Source organism: Malaclemys terrapin, chromosome 19 (genome assembly GCF_027887155.1).
Source record: "Malaclemys terrapin pileata isolate rMalTer1 chromosome 19, rMalTer1.hap1, whole genome shotgun sequence".
Taxonomy (NCBI): domain Eukaryota; kingdom Metazoa; phylum Chordata; order Testudines; family Emydidae; genus Malaclemys; species Malaclemys terrapin.
Genome location: NC_071523.1, coordinates 4,286,155 through 4,301,545, shown reverse-complemented (window position 1 = coordinate 4,301,545; position 15,391 = coordinate 4,286,155). Strand labels below are relative to the sequence as shown.

The following is a 15,391-nucleotide window of genomic DNA, read 5'->3' as shown; positions in this document are numbered from 1 at the left end:
GAAGAAGACATGACAGAACCGTGAGAGGGGACGCGGCCCCTCATGCGGCAGAAGCCTGGCCTCTGCTCTGTTGGGGCTCGGGGGGGAAACCTGAGCGTGTAGCCCTCAGACACATGCTCTCCCCTGGCCCTGGCCTGCCTGCGCTAGGTTCAGTGCTGGTGCATTCAGGAAGTGGTGACTTCCTAGCTGGTTCCGGGTTCTCCTTTGACAGCACTTCTCACATCTCCCCGAGCACGCGCCAGCGCTCCGGGCCCCTCTTCCCAGCGCCAAGGAAGTCCCGTCTGCTCACAGCACCAGCAGAAACTACTGCAGGAGGCTCAAGACGTCCGGTTTTCCAGTGACCCTTCTGAAAGCAGGGCAATGACCCTGGAGGGGCTGGTCTGGAGGTCCTGGGTAGAGCAGGGTGGTGGGAGCAGGCACTTGGCTGTCTCTGCCATGCAATGGTGTGGGAGGCCTTGCAGGGCTCAGAGCTCCAGCTAAGCCTCCAGGCAGTACAACCGCAGCTCAGACACAGTCGGCAGCAGCACACGGAAGAGACTTGCCCGGCTGTCAGTCAGTGCGACTCCCTGTGCCGGGCCCAGCCTGGGCGGTGCGCCCCTTCTATTGCACTGCCCCTAGCGAGGCCAGGCTAGGAGCCCCGGCCCAGCAGGGACCCAGGATGGAAAAGGGAGTGGCCTGCCCTGCGCTGGAGGCTGCTCCTACCCTCAGCTGGAGGAAGAAGCCAGGAGATTCAGCAATGTACCCAGAGCGCGAATCCCAGCAAGGCAACGGAAAGCCACAGAGACTCGAGGTTCTGGCTCGGCGCGTCTCCCGCCGGCTGTGCTCGCCGCTCTGCCAGGATCGGTGCTTTCGGAACGCCGGCTGCTGGGTCTGGGGAGCTGGCGATTAGAGATGCCGCCTGGGGACACTGGTGTTCAGCAGCTGAGACCTCATGATTTGGACGCTGCTCAGGATCTTCTTCTGGTGCCCCATGAGGGTGATCCCCAGGCTCCGAACGTCACTGTGAAAACAAAGGCAACGTCAGACCGCAGCTCCCCCCGTGCTGCAGGCCAGGCCACGGGGCTCCCCCTCCACTGGCTCAGCTGCACTCGGCTGCCAGCGGCGGAGCTGCCGTTGTCTGGTCCTGAGGGGCTGACGTGCTGTTCTCGGGAGTGACCGACTGTCAGTGTCCATGGCCCACCCCAGGGCCACTGCCCCCGCGCCATCCCCAGGGGGAGAGGGAGGCAGAGGGGAAGTGGCTCCTGACACGCTAGGAGCAATGCTCTGAAATTGGAGCTGCTCACAGATCAGTCAGTCAGTCACACGGACAGACGGACAGACAGCCCTGTCCACTCGGCAGCTTCTCTGAGGTGTCCCTGAAACTCCGATTAGCGTCCCCTCCTTCTGCAATCACACTGTGAAATGGTCTGACGGTCGCTGAGCTTCCACTGTGCAGCCTCCCGTCCAACCCTGCTGGACACACCAGCTGGTCACACACTGAGCCCTGTGCACCCACACGGAGCCCTATGCACACGTGCATGCACACACACAGCCCTATGCACATGTGCACGCACACACACAGCCCTATGCACACGTGCACACACACACACACCCACACACAGCCCTATGCACATGTGCACACCCACACACAGCCCTATGCACACGTGCACGTGCACACCCACACACAGCCCTATGCACACGTGCACACCCACACACACACTGCCCTATGCACACGTGCACACACACACACACACACACACACACTGCCCTATGCACACGTGCACACCCACACACAACCCTATGCACACGTGCACACACACACACACACAGCCCTATGCACACGTGCACACACACACACACACACAGCCCTATCACACGTGCACACACACACACACACTGCCCTATGCACACGTGCATGCGCACACACACACCCACACACAGCCCTATGCATGTGCACTCACACAGACACAGAGCTCAGCATCACCTTGGCGCATTGGCTCAGGACTGACTCATAAAGAAGAGCACCGAGGAGAGAGGCACCGACTCCACTTCCTTCAGTATTTGGATTTTCTCCCCTCCAGGTGCTAACTAGGCCTAACACTGCTGAGCCTGTCAGGTCTACAGAGCCCAAGGTAGGAGGGCAGCAGACAGTGATGGGGGTGACGGGTGCTGCCAGCACTTCATGGCCTACATCAGTCACTTCTCCCCCTTCGTACTCACTCGATGTTCATCCGCATCACCATCCCCAGCGAGGAATACCCGGCCACGGCGAAGTTCTCCCGATAGCGCCCCAGTTTGATGGACTCCAGCCAGTCCTCCACGGTAAAACAGCTCGTGAAATCAAAGACGCCTCTGTCAAAGGGAGTTTGGGTGAACCTCGAAGACAAGAGAAAAGGCATAAACTTAGCGCTAAGGGGCGGATCAGCGAGTGGAGTCAAGGTACCGGAAAAGCAGCCTGTGCAGCGGGGGATGGCAGCCCGACGCCCCAACACTATTCTACCACTGCACAATTACCGCTCCCCACGGCTTGTGTTTTCACAAGAAGTGAAGGTCAGGGGCCAGAGCGCTGGAGCCCTCTCTGGTCAGGCAGAGCCAAAGAGCGGGTTGCGGGAGGGATATCCACAGTACTGTGCATGCACTTCGGCGCCCGTGTATATTTTGTGTGGAGGTGGGCTGTGCATGTGAATCCAAGGGTGTGAAATGCAGCCGCTCCACTCACGGCTGAGCGTGTTTTCTGTTCCTGGCTGGTGCTAGCCAGGCCTGCGGCCATGACCGCGCTGAAGCCATAAGCCCACCCAGGCTGGGAGGCTAGTGTGGCTCATTATGGTTATGGCCTGGACTGTGTTAGCCATAAGCTCTTGCTTGGACAGCAGCTTTAAGTAGTTCTCTGTGGCTCTGACCCATCCGTTGTGTTGCCCGTCATTGTGGCATGTGAGTGCCTGACGTAGCCGGTGCCAGCTCAGAGCTTGGGCTTGGCTCGGTCTCGGACTGTCTCACTGTGGCGGTGAACGCGCTCGCTGTCCGCTCTGGCTTGGCATGAGGCTCTAGCCAGAGAACAGGCCATAAAGTGGCCAATGTTAGCCAATTGTGGCAAGAGAGTCTCTCACCAATTCACCGTGGCTATGATGCACTGGCTGGTGCTGGTGGGTGAAGAGTCTCTCTGGCTCACCATGGCTATGAGCAGAAGGTGCTGAGATCGCCTGCGGAGCTCTAACTGTCTCATTCTGGCTGTGGCCGGCCTTATCAGGCTATCGTGGTTGTGGCTGGCCTTAGTGGTTCACCGTGGCTGTGGCCGGCCTTACCGGTTGCTCGAGGCTGTGGCCGGCCTTACCGGTTCCCCGCGGCTGTGGCTGGCCTTACCGGTTCACCGTGGCTGTGCACTTGAGATTCTCAGGGTTGCGGATGAGCTTGTCCAGGATGCTGACGATCTGGGAGAAACGTGGCCGCTCGCTGCGATCCTTCTGCCAGCAGTCCAGCATGAGTTGGTGCAGGGCTGTAGGGCAGCCCATGGGGGCAGGCAGGCGGTAGCCCTCCTCCACTGAGTTAATGACCTGAAAGATAGGTTTGCTCGGGGTGAGCCCACAGCCCTCCCGGAGCGCACTCTGAGATGGCCTGGCTCTTCGCTCCAGAGCTCTGCGGAGCCAGCCACACACTGAAGCTGGCAAAGCAGCGACCAATGGCCACTGGTGGTAACAGGCACCTGTTCTCCGGAGGTCTCCCGCTGAACACCTGCCCTGGGGCTGACTGGCTCTTTGGGCCAACCCCCTCCCACGCGCCAGCCCCCTCCCTTCCTTTGTCTTATTCATCTCGGCAACCCCCTAACATAACCCCACCTAAAGCACATGAACAACACGCAGCGGGGCAGGGACCCCCAATAACACACCATGGAGCGGGGACCCCCAATAACACGCAGTGGGGCAGGGACCCCAATAACACACCATGGGGCAGGGACCCCCAGTAACACGCAGCGGGGCAGGGACCCCCAATAACACACCATGGGGCGGGGACCCCCAATAACACACCATGGGGCGGGGACCCCCAGTAACACACAGCGGGGCAGGGACTCCCAATAACAAACCATGGGGCGGGGACCCCCAGTAACACACAGCGGGGCAAGGACTCCCAATAACACACCATGGGGCGGGGACCCCCAATAACACGCTGCAGGGCAGGGACCCCCAGTAATACAGAGTGGGGCGGGGACCCCCAATAACACGCCGTGGGGCGGGGACAGCCAGTAACACACCATGGGGCGGGGACCCCCAATAACACACCATGGGGCGGGGACTCCCAGTAACACACCATAGGGCGGGGACCCCCAATAACACGCTGCAGGGCAGGGACCCCCAGTAACACGCAGCGGGGCGGGGACCCCCAATAACACGCCGTGGGGCGGGGACAGCCAGTAACACACCGCGGGGCAGGGACCCCCAATAACACACCATGGGGCGGGGACCCCCAATAACACACCATGGGGCGGGGACCCCCAGTAACACACAGCGGGGCAGGGACTCCCAATAACACGCCGTGGGGCGGGGACAGCCAGTAACACACCACGGGGCAGGGACCCCCAATAACACACCATGGGGCGGGGACCCCCAATAACACGCCGCAGGCGGGGACAGCCAGTAACACGCCGCGGGGCAGGGACTCCCAATAACACACCATGGGGCGGGGACCCCCAGTAACACACCGCGGGGCAGGGACCCCCAGTAACACACCATGGGGTGGGGACCCCCAATAACACGCCGCGGGCGGGGACAGCCAGTAACACGCAGCGGGCGGGGACCCCCAATAACACACCATGGGGCGGGGACCCCCAGTAACACACCATGGGGCGGGGACCCCCAGTAACATGCCGTGGGGCAGGGACCCCCAGTAATAGAGAGTGGGGCGGGGACACACACTATGCGGAAGGAAGGACTGAAAACACATTGATATTCTCACACAGAGAATTTGACAATCCCCCCTCACGGCTCGGCTGAGCTCGGCATTCGGGCCCCAGCGTTGCCCCTTCCAGGCAGCGTAAAGTCTCGAGCTCCATTCCCCGGGGGTTGCAAGGAGAGGCAGCATCGCCTTTTGCCCCGAGAACTACACTCTGGCTTTAGACCCCCCCCAGTGGCCTCCATCTCGCCGTGAGCCCCCACAACCGCTCAGTTAACAGGAGGTGCCGCCCCTAGCAGAGGGAGGGAGGGAACCGGCCTGAGACCAGTCCAGCCGCAGGCAGGACGACGCTCACTTACATCCCTGTTGGTCATGTTCCAGTAGGGCCGCTCCCCGTAGGCCAACACCTCCCACATGACGACGCCGTAGCTCCACACGTCGCTGGCCGAGGAGAACGTGCGGTACGCGATGGCCTCGGGGGCCGTCCAGCGGATAGGGATCTTCCCCCCCTGAAACACAGAGTAACCGTCCGTGACAGGCTCCACCCAGGGCAAAGAGCTGGCACCTGGGCAGCAAGGCCATTCAGGAGGTATCGCCGAGAGCCAGGGCAGGAGCTGGGGTCAGGCAGGCATGGGGGATGTCCACTTGCATCAGCCTGGAGCCTGCCATTGGCATCTCCGTGACTGCCAGCACGCCCAGTCTGTCACAGAGACCCGCCGACTCTGAATACACCATGGAGTCTCCCGGGTCTCCCAGCCAAAAGCTCCCAGGCCTGATCTTGCTTAGCCTAGTTCCCTGAGGCAGGGCTCTCCATTCTGTCCGTGCTGAGGGTCCAACCCCCAGCCACTGGGTACCACACAGCGTCAGCCCTAAGAACCAATGGACCCCGGGCGGGGCCTTTCCCAGTGTAGCGCTGCTGGTGGCGCTATACAGACTGAGCCTAGAACAGGCAGCTCCCCACCCACCCCCTAAGAACACCCCCCAGCTTTCTGGTTCGGTGACTGGCACCAGCAGCACTGCAGGGCCTGAACGGAAATGGTCGCCCTTCCTTTCGCTGGGCCGGGGAGCTCATCTAACTGGGAAGGGCATGCGGTTCCTCCTCCCTCCCGTGAATTGTTAGCAGCTCCGTCCTCTCCTGGGCCTTGTCTGCACTGCACCCATAATTCACCACTGGTAGCAACAGCAGGCGCTCTAGTGTAGGCGGGGTCCAGGCATTTCCACCACCGTGTCAGCTGCCCCAGCTCAGAACAGGGTTAGACAGAAGACACGCTGAGCCCTGGCCTGGCTATGTGGGCGCACTCCCAGGCTGAGCGACATATCTTGGATTTGCCAGTGCAGATGCAGCCCTGCCATCCTGTCCCGGGTAACTCTGGAGCAGTTAGTAATGGCAGCATGAGAACACGGGATTGGCTCCTAACGCCAGACTCTGGGCAGGCGCTGATGCTGAGCAAATGTGTTCATTTCAAATATGACCTGACTTCAACCTTGGTAAAGGGGCTGAATTTTAAATACCATTTCTTGCCCCCGCATCGGGCTCGAGACCGGACGTGCACCCATCACTAGCACCTGCTGAAGCAAAGGTGAGTGGAGTGTGTCTGCTCAGGACATCTGGAAACCCTCAACTAGTGACTCACTCAGTTACAAATGCCCGTGTTGGGTAAAGCTTGTCCTAGTCTACCCTAGAGTGCCCCCGATATATTCAAAGCAAGGGCACGGGGCAGGTGGGAGATCTGGAAACTGGAGCAGGATTGACAAGGGCCAATGACCAGCTCGGGGCTTGTGTCATGTGACACATCCCAGCCCTGCCAGGATAATCTTGTGGTGTCACCAAAGCCGAGTACGGAGAGTTTTGCTTGCATGCAGGACTGAGCCTGAAAGCACCGAGAATTTAGCCCGGCTGGTGGAGGCCTCCACCCCCAGGTGTCCCAGAGAGCTGGATATAAGAAGACAATAAGGCAGAGAGAGGGCTCATGTTTAGACTCCTGAAAGCCTAGACTCTGGGCCCATTCTCCCTACACCTCACTGAGGAACGCAGCCTCTGCCCTGAAGGTGGCTGGTGTGGCGCTGCAGGGTGTCCCGCCTGCAAACCCAGCAGGGAAAACAAGCCCAGAAATTATTAGACACTGGAGGATGCATGTTTATCCCGGGGGAAGGAGCAGCCAACCACAGAGATCCTTGGCTTTTCGCTCTCCCTCTTACTTCCCTGTTGGGTGGATTAAGGCAAGACATGAAAGACCAGACACGCACACAAGCAATCTATGTTAATAGAACGCTGTTTAGATTGCAAAGTCGAGCACCCAAAGGTTAAGAAACGTCAGCATTACAGTTACACACGTGGCCTTAATTCTACACCTTTGTGTGTCCATCCCGGGCACCGAATGAGGCAGGGTCCCATGGAAAATATAGTATGTGACCATGTTCCTACAGACTATCAGAATGCAAACCATCACCTTGGCCAACACTTCGGGGACTGGAGCAGGAAACCCTCCAGAGCTGAAAGCATGAGCTAGCGTTGGTAAAGGAGACCCATACCCACGGGGAGCGGGCTCAGAGGGGGACACATGACTCAGAGTGGCGCTGACCAGTGGGTTACGTATGGAAACGGGGGTCAAACTGATGTGCAGGCAACTGAAAATTTGGCATTTCCTAATTTTTGCGTGCTTGACTTTGTAACCTAAATCAGTGGCTCTTAACCTTTCCAGACTACTGTACCCCTCTGATTTGTCTTGCGTACCCCCAAGTTTCACCTCGCTTAAAAACAACTTGCCTATAAAATCAGACATAAAAATACCGAAGTGGCACAGCGCACTATCACGGAAAAATCGCTACGTTCTCATTTTTACCAGATAATTATAAAATAAATCAAGTGGAATATAAATCTTGTACTTACATTTCAGTGTCTAGCATATAGAGCAGTACAAACAAACCGTATGAAACTTTAGTTTGTCCTGACTTTGCTAGTGCTTTTTATGGGGCCTGTTGTAAAACTAGGCAAATCTCTAGATGAGCTGACGTACCCCCTGGAAGATCTCTGTGAACGCCCAAGGGTATGTGTGCTCCTGGTTGAGAACCACTGATGTAAATTATGTCTGCAGTGTTGATGTAGCCCTGTTGGCCCCAGGATATTAGCGAGACAAGGTAATTGACTTGTGTTGGTCCAATAAAAGATATTACCTCATCCACCTTGTCTCACTAATCTAATGTATGTTCATGTAACATAGCTTTTGTTTGCAATTTCAAGATTTTCTTTAAAAGAAAAAACAAATTTTGTGATGTATAATTGTGTCAACTCCGCCGTCACATCATGCCTCACCAGCAGGATTTGAACCCTGAACTTTCATTATTGTGACACATACTTAGACCACATTACCCGCAATATGAGGAGAAGGCTGCCAGCTCAGAGGGGAATGGGGTGGGCTCTCTCCCCGTCCCATGCCAAGAAGCGATGGGCTCCTGCCCCATGTGGTGCCCCTGGAGTGGGGGATGGGCTCCTACCCCATATGCCAGGTCTGGGAAGGAGTGTGGCCTTGTCCAGCTCTCGTCCTCATTCCCAGCACTCCGGGGGCTCTGGCAGGTCCCTGGTGGAAGCTGGGGCTTGTCCTTAGAATGTTTGATGGGGAGTTACTACTCTGGCAAGCTAAGCCATGCAGGCCGAGAATGGAAATGGTGATTTTTATGTTTCTGTCTCAGCCAAACCTCAACAGAATTTCATGGGACAAGCAGAAGGCACGTCTCTAGCTCCGGTGCTTTGCCCCGGTGGAATGTCAAAGGCCGGCAGCATATAATGGAGGGACGAGAGCTCCTCAAAAAAGGTCACAAGAATCTTCTATACCAGAAATGTTAGGTTACCTAAATCTAGGGGGTCACTGCTAGCTCTTCCTAAAATAAGAAATCCTTTGCTCCAGCCAGCAATGGGACTCAATAACTTTAAACAATTTTTAAACTACTGAACCAATCTACTTCAAACTCAGCTTGTTCTGTTGATCTCACTGAGATTAAAACATCAGGCCAAGCCTGAAACTGTATGTATGTAACAGTGTGGCAGCATTTGTGTGAAACTCCCTGAGACAGATGAGCTGTTACCTCCCCCAGTTACATGGGGGATGGGAGGAGAGAGGCGCTAGGGTATGAACTGAGCAGCCCTGAGGCCGGAACAAGATTGGGAGGAGGATTAATCTGACACCTGCCCCCCCCAGAAGAGGGTGATTCGGGGACTCTGCACAGTGTGTGGACTGTAATTGAGAGCCGGCTGGGAAAGGTGCCAGCTCTCACTGTGCTGTAACTCCCTCCATGTACGGCTGTGTAAGAAGCGAGTTTGTATTATATGACGTGTCAGATAATGTATAATGGTCTAAAGGGCTCCATATTTCATGGCATCAGCACAAGAGGGTGGAGATAAGGCTGAGCTTCCCAGCCTTCATGCCTTGGCTGCAGCCTGTGATTTCTCTCCCTGAAGGTTGCGTGGCATGCCTGCTGTTGTTTGGGACTCAGCACAGAGAAAGCGCAGAATGTACCGTGGTGGTGTAGGCAGCGTCCGGATCATCCTCGAGGATTCTCGACAGGCCGAAGTCGGACACCTTGCAGACCAAGTTGCTGTTAACAAGAACGTTACGGGCAGCCAGGTCCCGGTGCACGTAGCCCAGATCGGAGAGGTATCTCATGCCGGCACCAATGCCCCTCAGCATGCCAACCAGCTGGATGATGGTGAACTGACCGTCGTGTTTCTGGAGAGAAAACAACCCTGACGTTATTCCTGGCCTCTCGCTGGGCACCTGACAAACACTGATCCTGCGTGGTGACTTGGACCTCTGTGACCTGTAGGCCCAGAACCCTGTCCTCATTCAGCTCCACTCACCTGTTGCAATCTGTAATGCCCCCACACTCGGGCTCCAAACCCAGACACCTCTCCGAGCAAGCCTAGCTGGGCCAGAGGAAATGAAGGACAGTTTGTACTCCTGTCACCTCCAACCTCCCACTCTTCCCACTCCACGGGCCTGGCAGATGCTCCTGTGCGCCAGCAACAGGAGTCCTGCCTCTCACGCCAGGCTGCTCCGCCTGAGAGCGAGTGCAGATGCCTTGGAGCTCGTGTTCCCTCAGCATGGATCAGCCTGTTCGTCTCCCTCATCAGCCACTCAGCCCTGAAGAATGTGCAATGAATAAAAATACAGAGGAGCTGATTACCCGGAGAAAGGAATCTAGTGAGCCGTTCTCCATGTATTCGGTTACAATCATTACCAATTTGCCTGTAGGAGACAAGAGAGGTCAAGTTAATAGAGAAGTCACCTTCCTCTGGGAGCCCCGGTACCTGCCTGGTGCAGGGAGGGAAGCAAATCCGGGACAATCAAGGTGTCCCACAGCCCTGCAAAGAGCTGCTGAGGTCCCATTCTGGTGCTGCGTGTGAACCATGCCAGTGTGTGAATATAGCACTCACGCGGCCTACTCACACTAACACAGCCTACTCACACTCACGCATCCTACTCACACTAACACAGCCTACTCACACTCACGCACCTTACTCACACTCACGCATCCTACTCACGCATCCTACTCACACTAACACAGCCTACTCACACTCACGCATCCTACTCACACTTACGCACCCTACTCACGCATCCTACTCACACTAACACAGCCTACTCACACTCACGCATCCTACTCACACTAACACAGCCTACTCACACTCACGCATCCTACTCACACTCACACACCCTACTCACACGTCCTACTCACACTCACGCGTCCTACTCAAACTCACACAGCCTACTCACACTAACGCACCCTACTCACACAGCCTACTCACACTCACGCATCCTACTCACGCATCCTACTCACACTAACACAGCCTACTCACACTCACGCATCCTACTCACACTTACGCACCCTACTCACGCATCCTACTCACACTAACACAGCCTACTCACACTCACGCATCCTACTCACACTAACACAGCCTACTCACACTCACGCATCCTACTCACACTCACACACCCTACTCACACGTCCTACTCACACTCACGCGTCCTACTCAAACTCACACAGCCTACTCACACTAACGCACCCTACTCACACAGCCTACTCACACTCACGCATCCTACTCACACTTACGCACCCTACTCATGCATCCTACTCACACTAACACAGCCTACTCACCTTCATGCAGCCTACTCATACTCACGCATCAAACTCAGAGTCTCTCTACAGGCACCATTGTTGTTGCTAAGTCAGTGTCATTGTCTAAATGAAATTTGCATCCCATTACCATAATGCATTGCATTTCAATGTGCTTTTAAAACTATGACTTCACATTACAATTCAATACGATACGGCCTTTAAAATGAACGCTAATGGGTAGTGCTTCTCCGAATCCAATAACCCCGATCTCTGGCGTTGGGGTGCAGAGCAGAGTGAGGTGAGGGGAGCCACCACATGTGATGTTACAAAGGACCTGACAGGCGTCCCCTTTCACCTCCCTGCAATGAACGTTGGAAAAGCCCCAAGTAGCAGCATTCTCCTTCGAGCTGCAGCCAGGGATAAACCCTTCATTGCTCTAATGGCACTAGAAGGGAAAGGCGAAAAGCAGCAGTCTCCCTCTCAAGATGCTAATCGGGAATGTTGAAAGGCGAGAACGCTGCTGGGCCGAGGGACTGGCCCCTAGACTCCAGAGCCTGAAGCTAGCAGCAGAGACCCCGGCTCATGGTAGGATGTCATTCTGGCCTCCTGGCCAGTAGCAATCCAAAGGCACTTTGGAATGCGGGGCTGTATGCGCAGCCCCGAAAATGAAGCCCTCAGAGCAGGTAGAGTGAGGGCAGTGTCAGGGCAAGCTTCGCCCATGCACTGCCCCCTGCCAGTGCACACCCAGCCCTTCAGGGGCCCTCTAGGAACGTCCCTCAGGTAGACCTGCCTAGCAGCTGTCTCTCTGATGTTCCTGTTGGGAGCTCCCACCCACCCATGAGATGTTTACCCCCATGTTCTGGACACATTCCTAGTGACCATCTGTGCCACATCTCCCTAAATTCCCTCTGTAGTTCCCACTGGATACAGAAGCCTCCATTCTTGTCCGACACTCTTCGGTGGCATTGCAATAGTCAGTGACACAGCTGCCACATTCCACCCCAAAGGTGGCTGCATTTGGGTTTGTTATATTGGGGATCCCTGGGGATGAAAGGGGCTAGCAAAGTGAAAGGCCCCCATTTGTGAGATATACGTTGTGCAGCAGCTGGCTGGCCTCTCGGTTGTAGGGGGGTCTCTGCCAGGCTGGGGAGAGGAAAGCACTTCCTGAGGGCTCTGGCTGTGAGATCAGCTTCTCCTTTGTCCCCGTGGTCCTGCGCTGACTATGTGACTGCCCTCTCTAAGCTGTTGCACTCAGCCACGTACTCCTGGTGACCACACCCTCCAGGTGGATAACGTTGGGGTGGTCGAACTGCGCCATGATGCTGGCCTCGCTCAGGAAGTCCCGTCTCTGCTTCTCCGTGTAACCTGCTTTCAAAGCCTTGATGGCCACGGGAAGCTCCCTCTTCCCTGGCACTTTCAGGTGGCCATAACACACCTCCCCAGATTCTCCTGCAAAGCAAGAAAAGACCAGGGAAAGGGCTTAGCTTCTCAATTCACTGCAGCCTCCTGGCACCCCACCAAATCCACACTCCTTCTGCCACTCGGCTAAACACGTGTCCAGAGTCAACAGCGAGGGGCCTGTTTTCTAGAGCCAATAAGAAGGCTGCAGCATGGTTCCGTGCTTAGGGAGTCAGGACTCCTGGGTTCTATTTCCTACCACTGACTCAGCGTAAGGAATCATTGCCTGGCTCTGTGCCTCAGCGGCAGAAAGACTCTCGCATAGCAACGATGAGGTGTGCTAAGCACGTCCTATTATGGGATTCCCAACTTCCCGCCCAACAATGTGGGTACAAAGCCAGGTGAAAAGCAAGAGCAGGGCTGGTTCAGTGAGAATTCCCAGCACCTCCCAGGCAGCTCTGAGCCCTCGCATCCTGGCTGGTTCTGTGCAATTGCCAAGCAGAAAGGTACTCAGACTTTGTGCACCATTGGATACCATTGGTGTCACCAGCAGCTGACGGCTCACTCGCTCGCCCTCTCCCTTGTGCGCTTGCCGTCCAAGCCCCTATTCTCAGCTGATATCACTTTTCAGAAAAAAAACATTTTTGCTGAAATGGCTCAAGTGTCTTCTCATGAACTCTAGGGGTGAAATTCAAGGTAGCAGCGGAGGAGACACCGTGCACGGACAGCCAGACCTTCAGCTGGCGCAAGTCAGTGTCGTTCCATTGGCTGCAGCTGAACTACACGGATTAACACCAGCTGAACATCTGGCGCCGGACGGTTCACTTCATACATTCAAGAATTCTGCACATGCTTTTTGTGCTCAGAAAGCTACGGAATGGCTCAAACCCACACTGAGGAGCATCCCAACACTCAGCACGACCTGTATTTATTTAGCCCGTCGCGTCTCCAGCGTACTGCACAAACATTGGCACCAGAGCCCCGGGGGAAGAAACGGGTTTCCGAAGGAAGTTCGAAGGGTGTGAAATGCACAGAGCCAGGGCGCTCACCGGACCCAATGACTTTCTCAATTTTAATCCTGGAGGCCTCGATCTCGCGTGTGAACTCGTGCACGGCTTGGCAGGGGTCCTCGTACGTGTGAGGGTCCACGTAGAACTTTGACGCGGGGAACTTCACTGTTCGAGTTCGGCGGGGAAAGAAAAAGCGAGATCATTCCAACAGCAACCAGCAATGCCGTCTGGGAGCCAGAGAGGCGGCAGGAATCCAAGCCCCAAAAGCAGTGTTGCAGACTCCTTAGGGCCACATACAGAGGAGAGATGCCCCAGTGGGGGCCTGCTCTCTGGCACCCAACTCCAGGAAAGCTAAATGCCCCCTTCAGAACACAGACCTCTCCAGCCCAGCCCAAGGGCCCAGACACCCAGGGGGACAAGGAAAATCACCTGAGACCAGGAGTAGCTGGCCCAGAACTCAGCCCCTGTGGGGAGGCAGAGAACAGCTCACCCCAGACACATCTCCATGGGGACTTGGATTTTCCGCCTTGTGTAGGCCCCTGTTAGTTGCATTTCCCATTGCCCCTCTCTCCCAGCCTGTGAGTATGTGAGTTACACCTGCTCGGCCCCCATGTGCCATGAACCGATGAGTCACTGACACACTACACCTCTCCCCTTGGAACTCAGACCCTTGTCTCTACACCCAGTGCTGTCAGCCCCACTAGCGGCAGCCTGGCCCCAACACAGCTGGCTTCTCTATTAATGGAGATATCCCATCTCCTAGAACTGGAAGGGACCTTGAAAGGTCATCGAGTCCAGCCCCCTGCCTTCACTAGCAGGACCAAGTACTGATTTTGCCCCCGATCCCTAAATGGCCCCCTCAAGGATTGAACTCACAACCCTGGGTTTAGCAGGCCAATGCTCAAACCACTGAGCTATCCCTCCCCCCCCTCTACATTCACAACAGCAAGGGGTTGCTGGATGCCTGCTCCCAGGAACCCGCTCTTCTGGCGTTGAGAGTGAATGCACCCAGCACCGCCGCAGCTGCCGGCCCCATGACTTTCGCTGAAGCCTGAGGCTCCACATGCTCGGTGCACTGCAGTCAAGAGTAGAGCCAGACATGCACCTACCCTGGCCATTCTGATAGTGCATCTTCTCCTCATCTGAGTCCTGGAAAGCCTTGCTGTAACCACAGTGCCTGCCATGGAGACACAAGAGGCAGAGGGAAGACTCCTGATACAGCAGCTCTGCCTCCCATCTCACATACACCCGGCCGTGGGTGCAAGTGAGCAAGGCGCAGTACCACAGATTCATCCCGAAGCTGAGCTGGAGCTGACAGCGACTGCTGCAGCCCATCCATCGCCGACAGCAGGGCACACAACAGCTGCACTGCGGATGTTCACCCCCACCTCCAGCCTTCCATTTGCCCAGACAAGGATATCGTGTGTACCAGGTCCACGGTTCAACAGCAACCAGCTCCGAGAACACCAGCTCATTGTAGCCCCGACAGGGTTCAAACCAGCCCGGGGAGAGGGCTGGGAGAACAGCCCAGGCTGAGTGGGAAGCAGGCTCAGCTGGGGCCACGCCCAATCAGGGCCCAGCTGGTCCTATAAAGGCTGGGAGCCAGGAGCTCAGATAGTCTCACTCTGTTTGTAGAGGGAGATGGGCCTGGCTGCAGGGAGCTAGAGACAGGGTACCTGAATGGAGCAGGGCTGGGGAATGGCAGAGGAGCCGGGGAGCTCCAGCCTGGAAAGCCCCAGGCTGCGGCCTAGCAGAAGGCCAACAGGTACTGGGGTTGCAGAGGGCAGCCCAGGGGTAGGCCAAGGCAGCAGGTCCAAACCCAACCTTGCCAGTGATGAGTGGCTGATACTGCAGTCTGCCCCAGGGCGCGGGGCTAGATGATGACTGGCAGTAGCCTTATACCGAGGCGAGGTGGGGATAGTGGGTGGGGGTTTCCCGGGGAGGGGAGACCCTGAGAGAAAGGGGTTACTGCCAGGGGGCAGCACCCCAGCTAACAGGGCACCAGAGTC

The 15,391-nt window shown here is 56.4% G+C and overlaps 1 protein-coding gene across 2 annotated transcripts in view; it reads right to left on the bottom strand.

Annotated features, from left to right (window-relative positions):
- Positions 1-511: 511 nt before the first annotated feature.
- Positions 512-15,391, bottom strand: part of EPHA8 (EPH receptor A8) — a 103,337-nt gene continuing 88,457 nt past the window's right edge. The window contains exons 7-16 of one of the 2 annotated variants that reach the window (XM_054008825.1): positions 14,488-14,559; positions 13,697-13,704; positions 13,422-13,574; positions 12,238-12,423; positions 10,045-10,106; positions 9,378-9,587; positions 5,223-5,372; positions 3,340-3,530; positions 2,200-2,355; positions 512-1,000 (exon numbers count right to left, since the gene is read on the bottom strand). In XM_054008825.1, coding sequence (XP_053864800.1) covers positions 886-1,000; positions 2,200-2,355; positions 3,340-3,530; positions 5,223-5,372; positions 9,378-9,587; positions 10,045-10,106; positions 12,238-12,423; positions 13,422-13,574; positions 13,697-13,704; positions 14,488-14,559 — 1,303 coding nt within the window. In that variant the 3' untranslated portion in view covers positions 512-885. The remainder of the gene's footprint in view (positions 1,001-2,199; positions 2,356-3,339; positions 3,531-5,222; positions 5,373-9,377; positions 9,588-10,044; positions 10,107-12,237; positions 12,424-13,421; positions 13,575-13,696; positions 13,705-14,487; positions 14,560-15,391) is intronic. The other variant, XM_054008824.1, reaches the window with a different exon arrangement.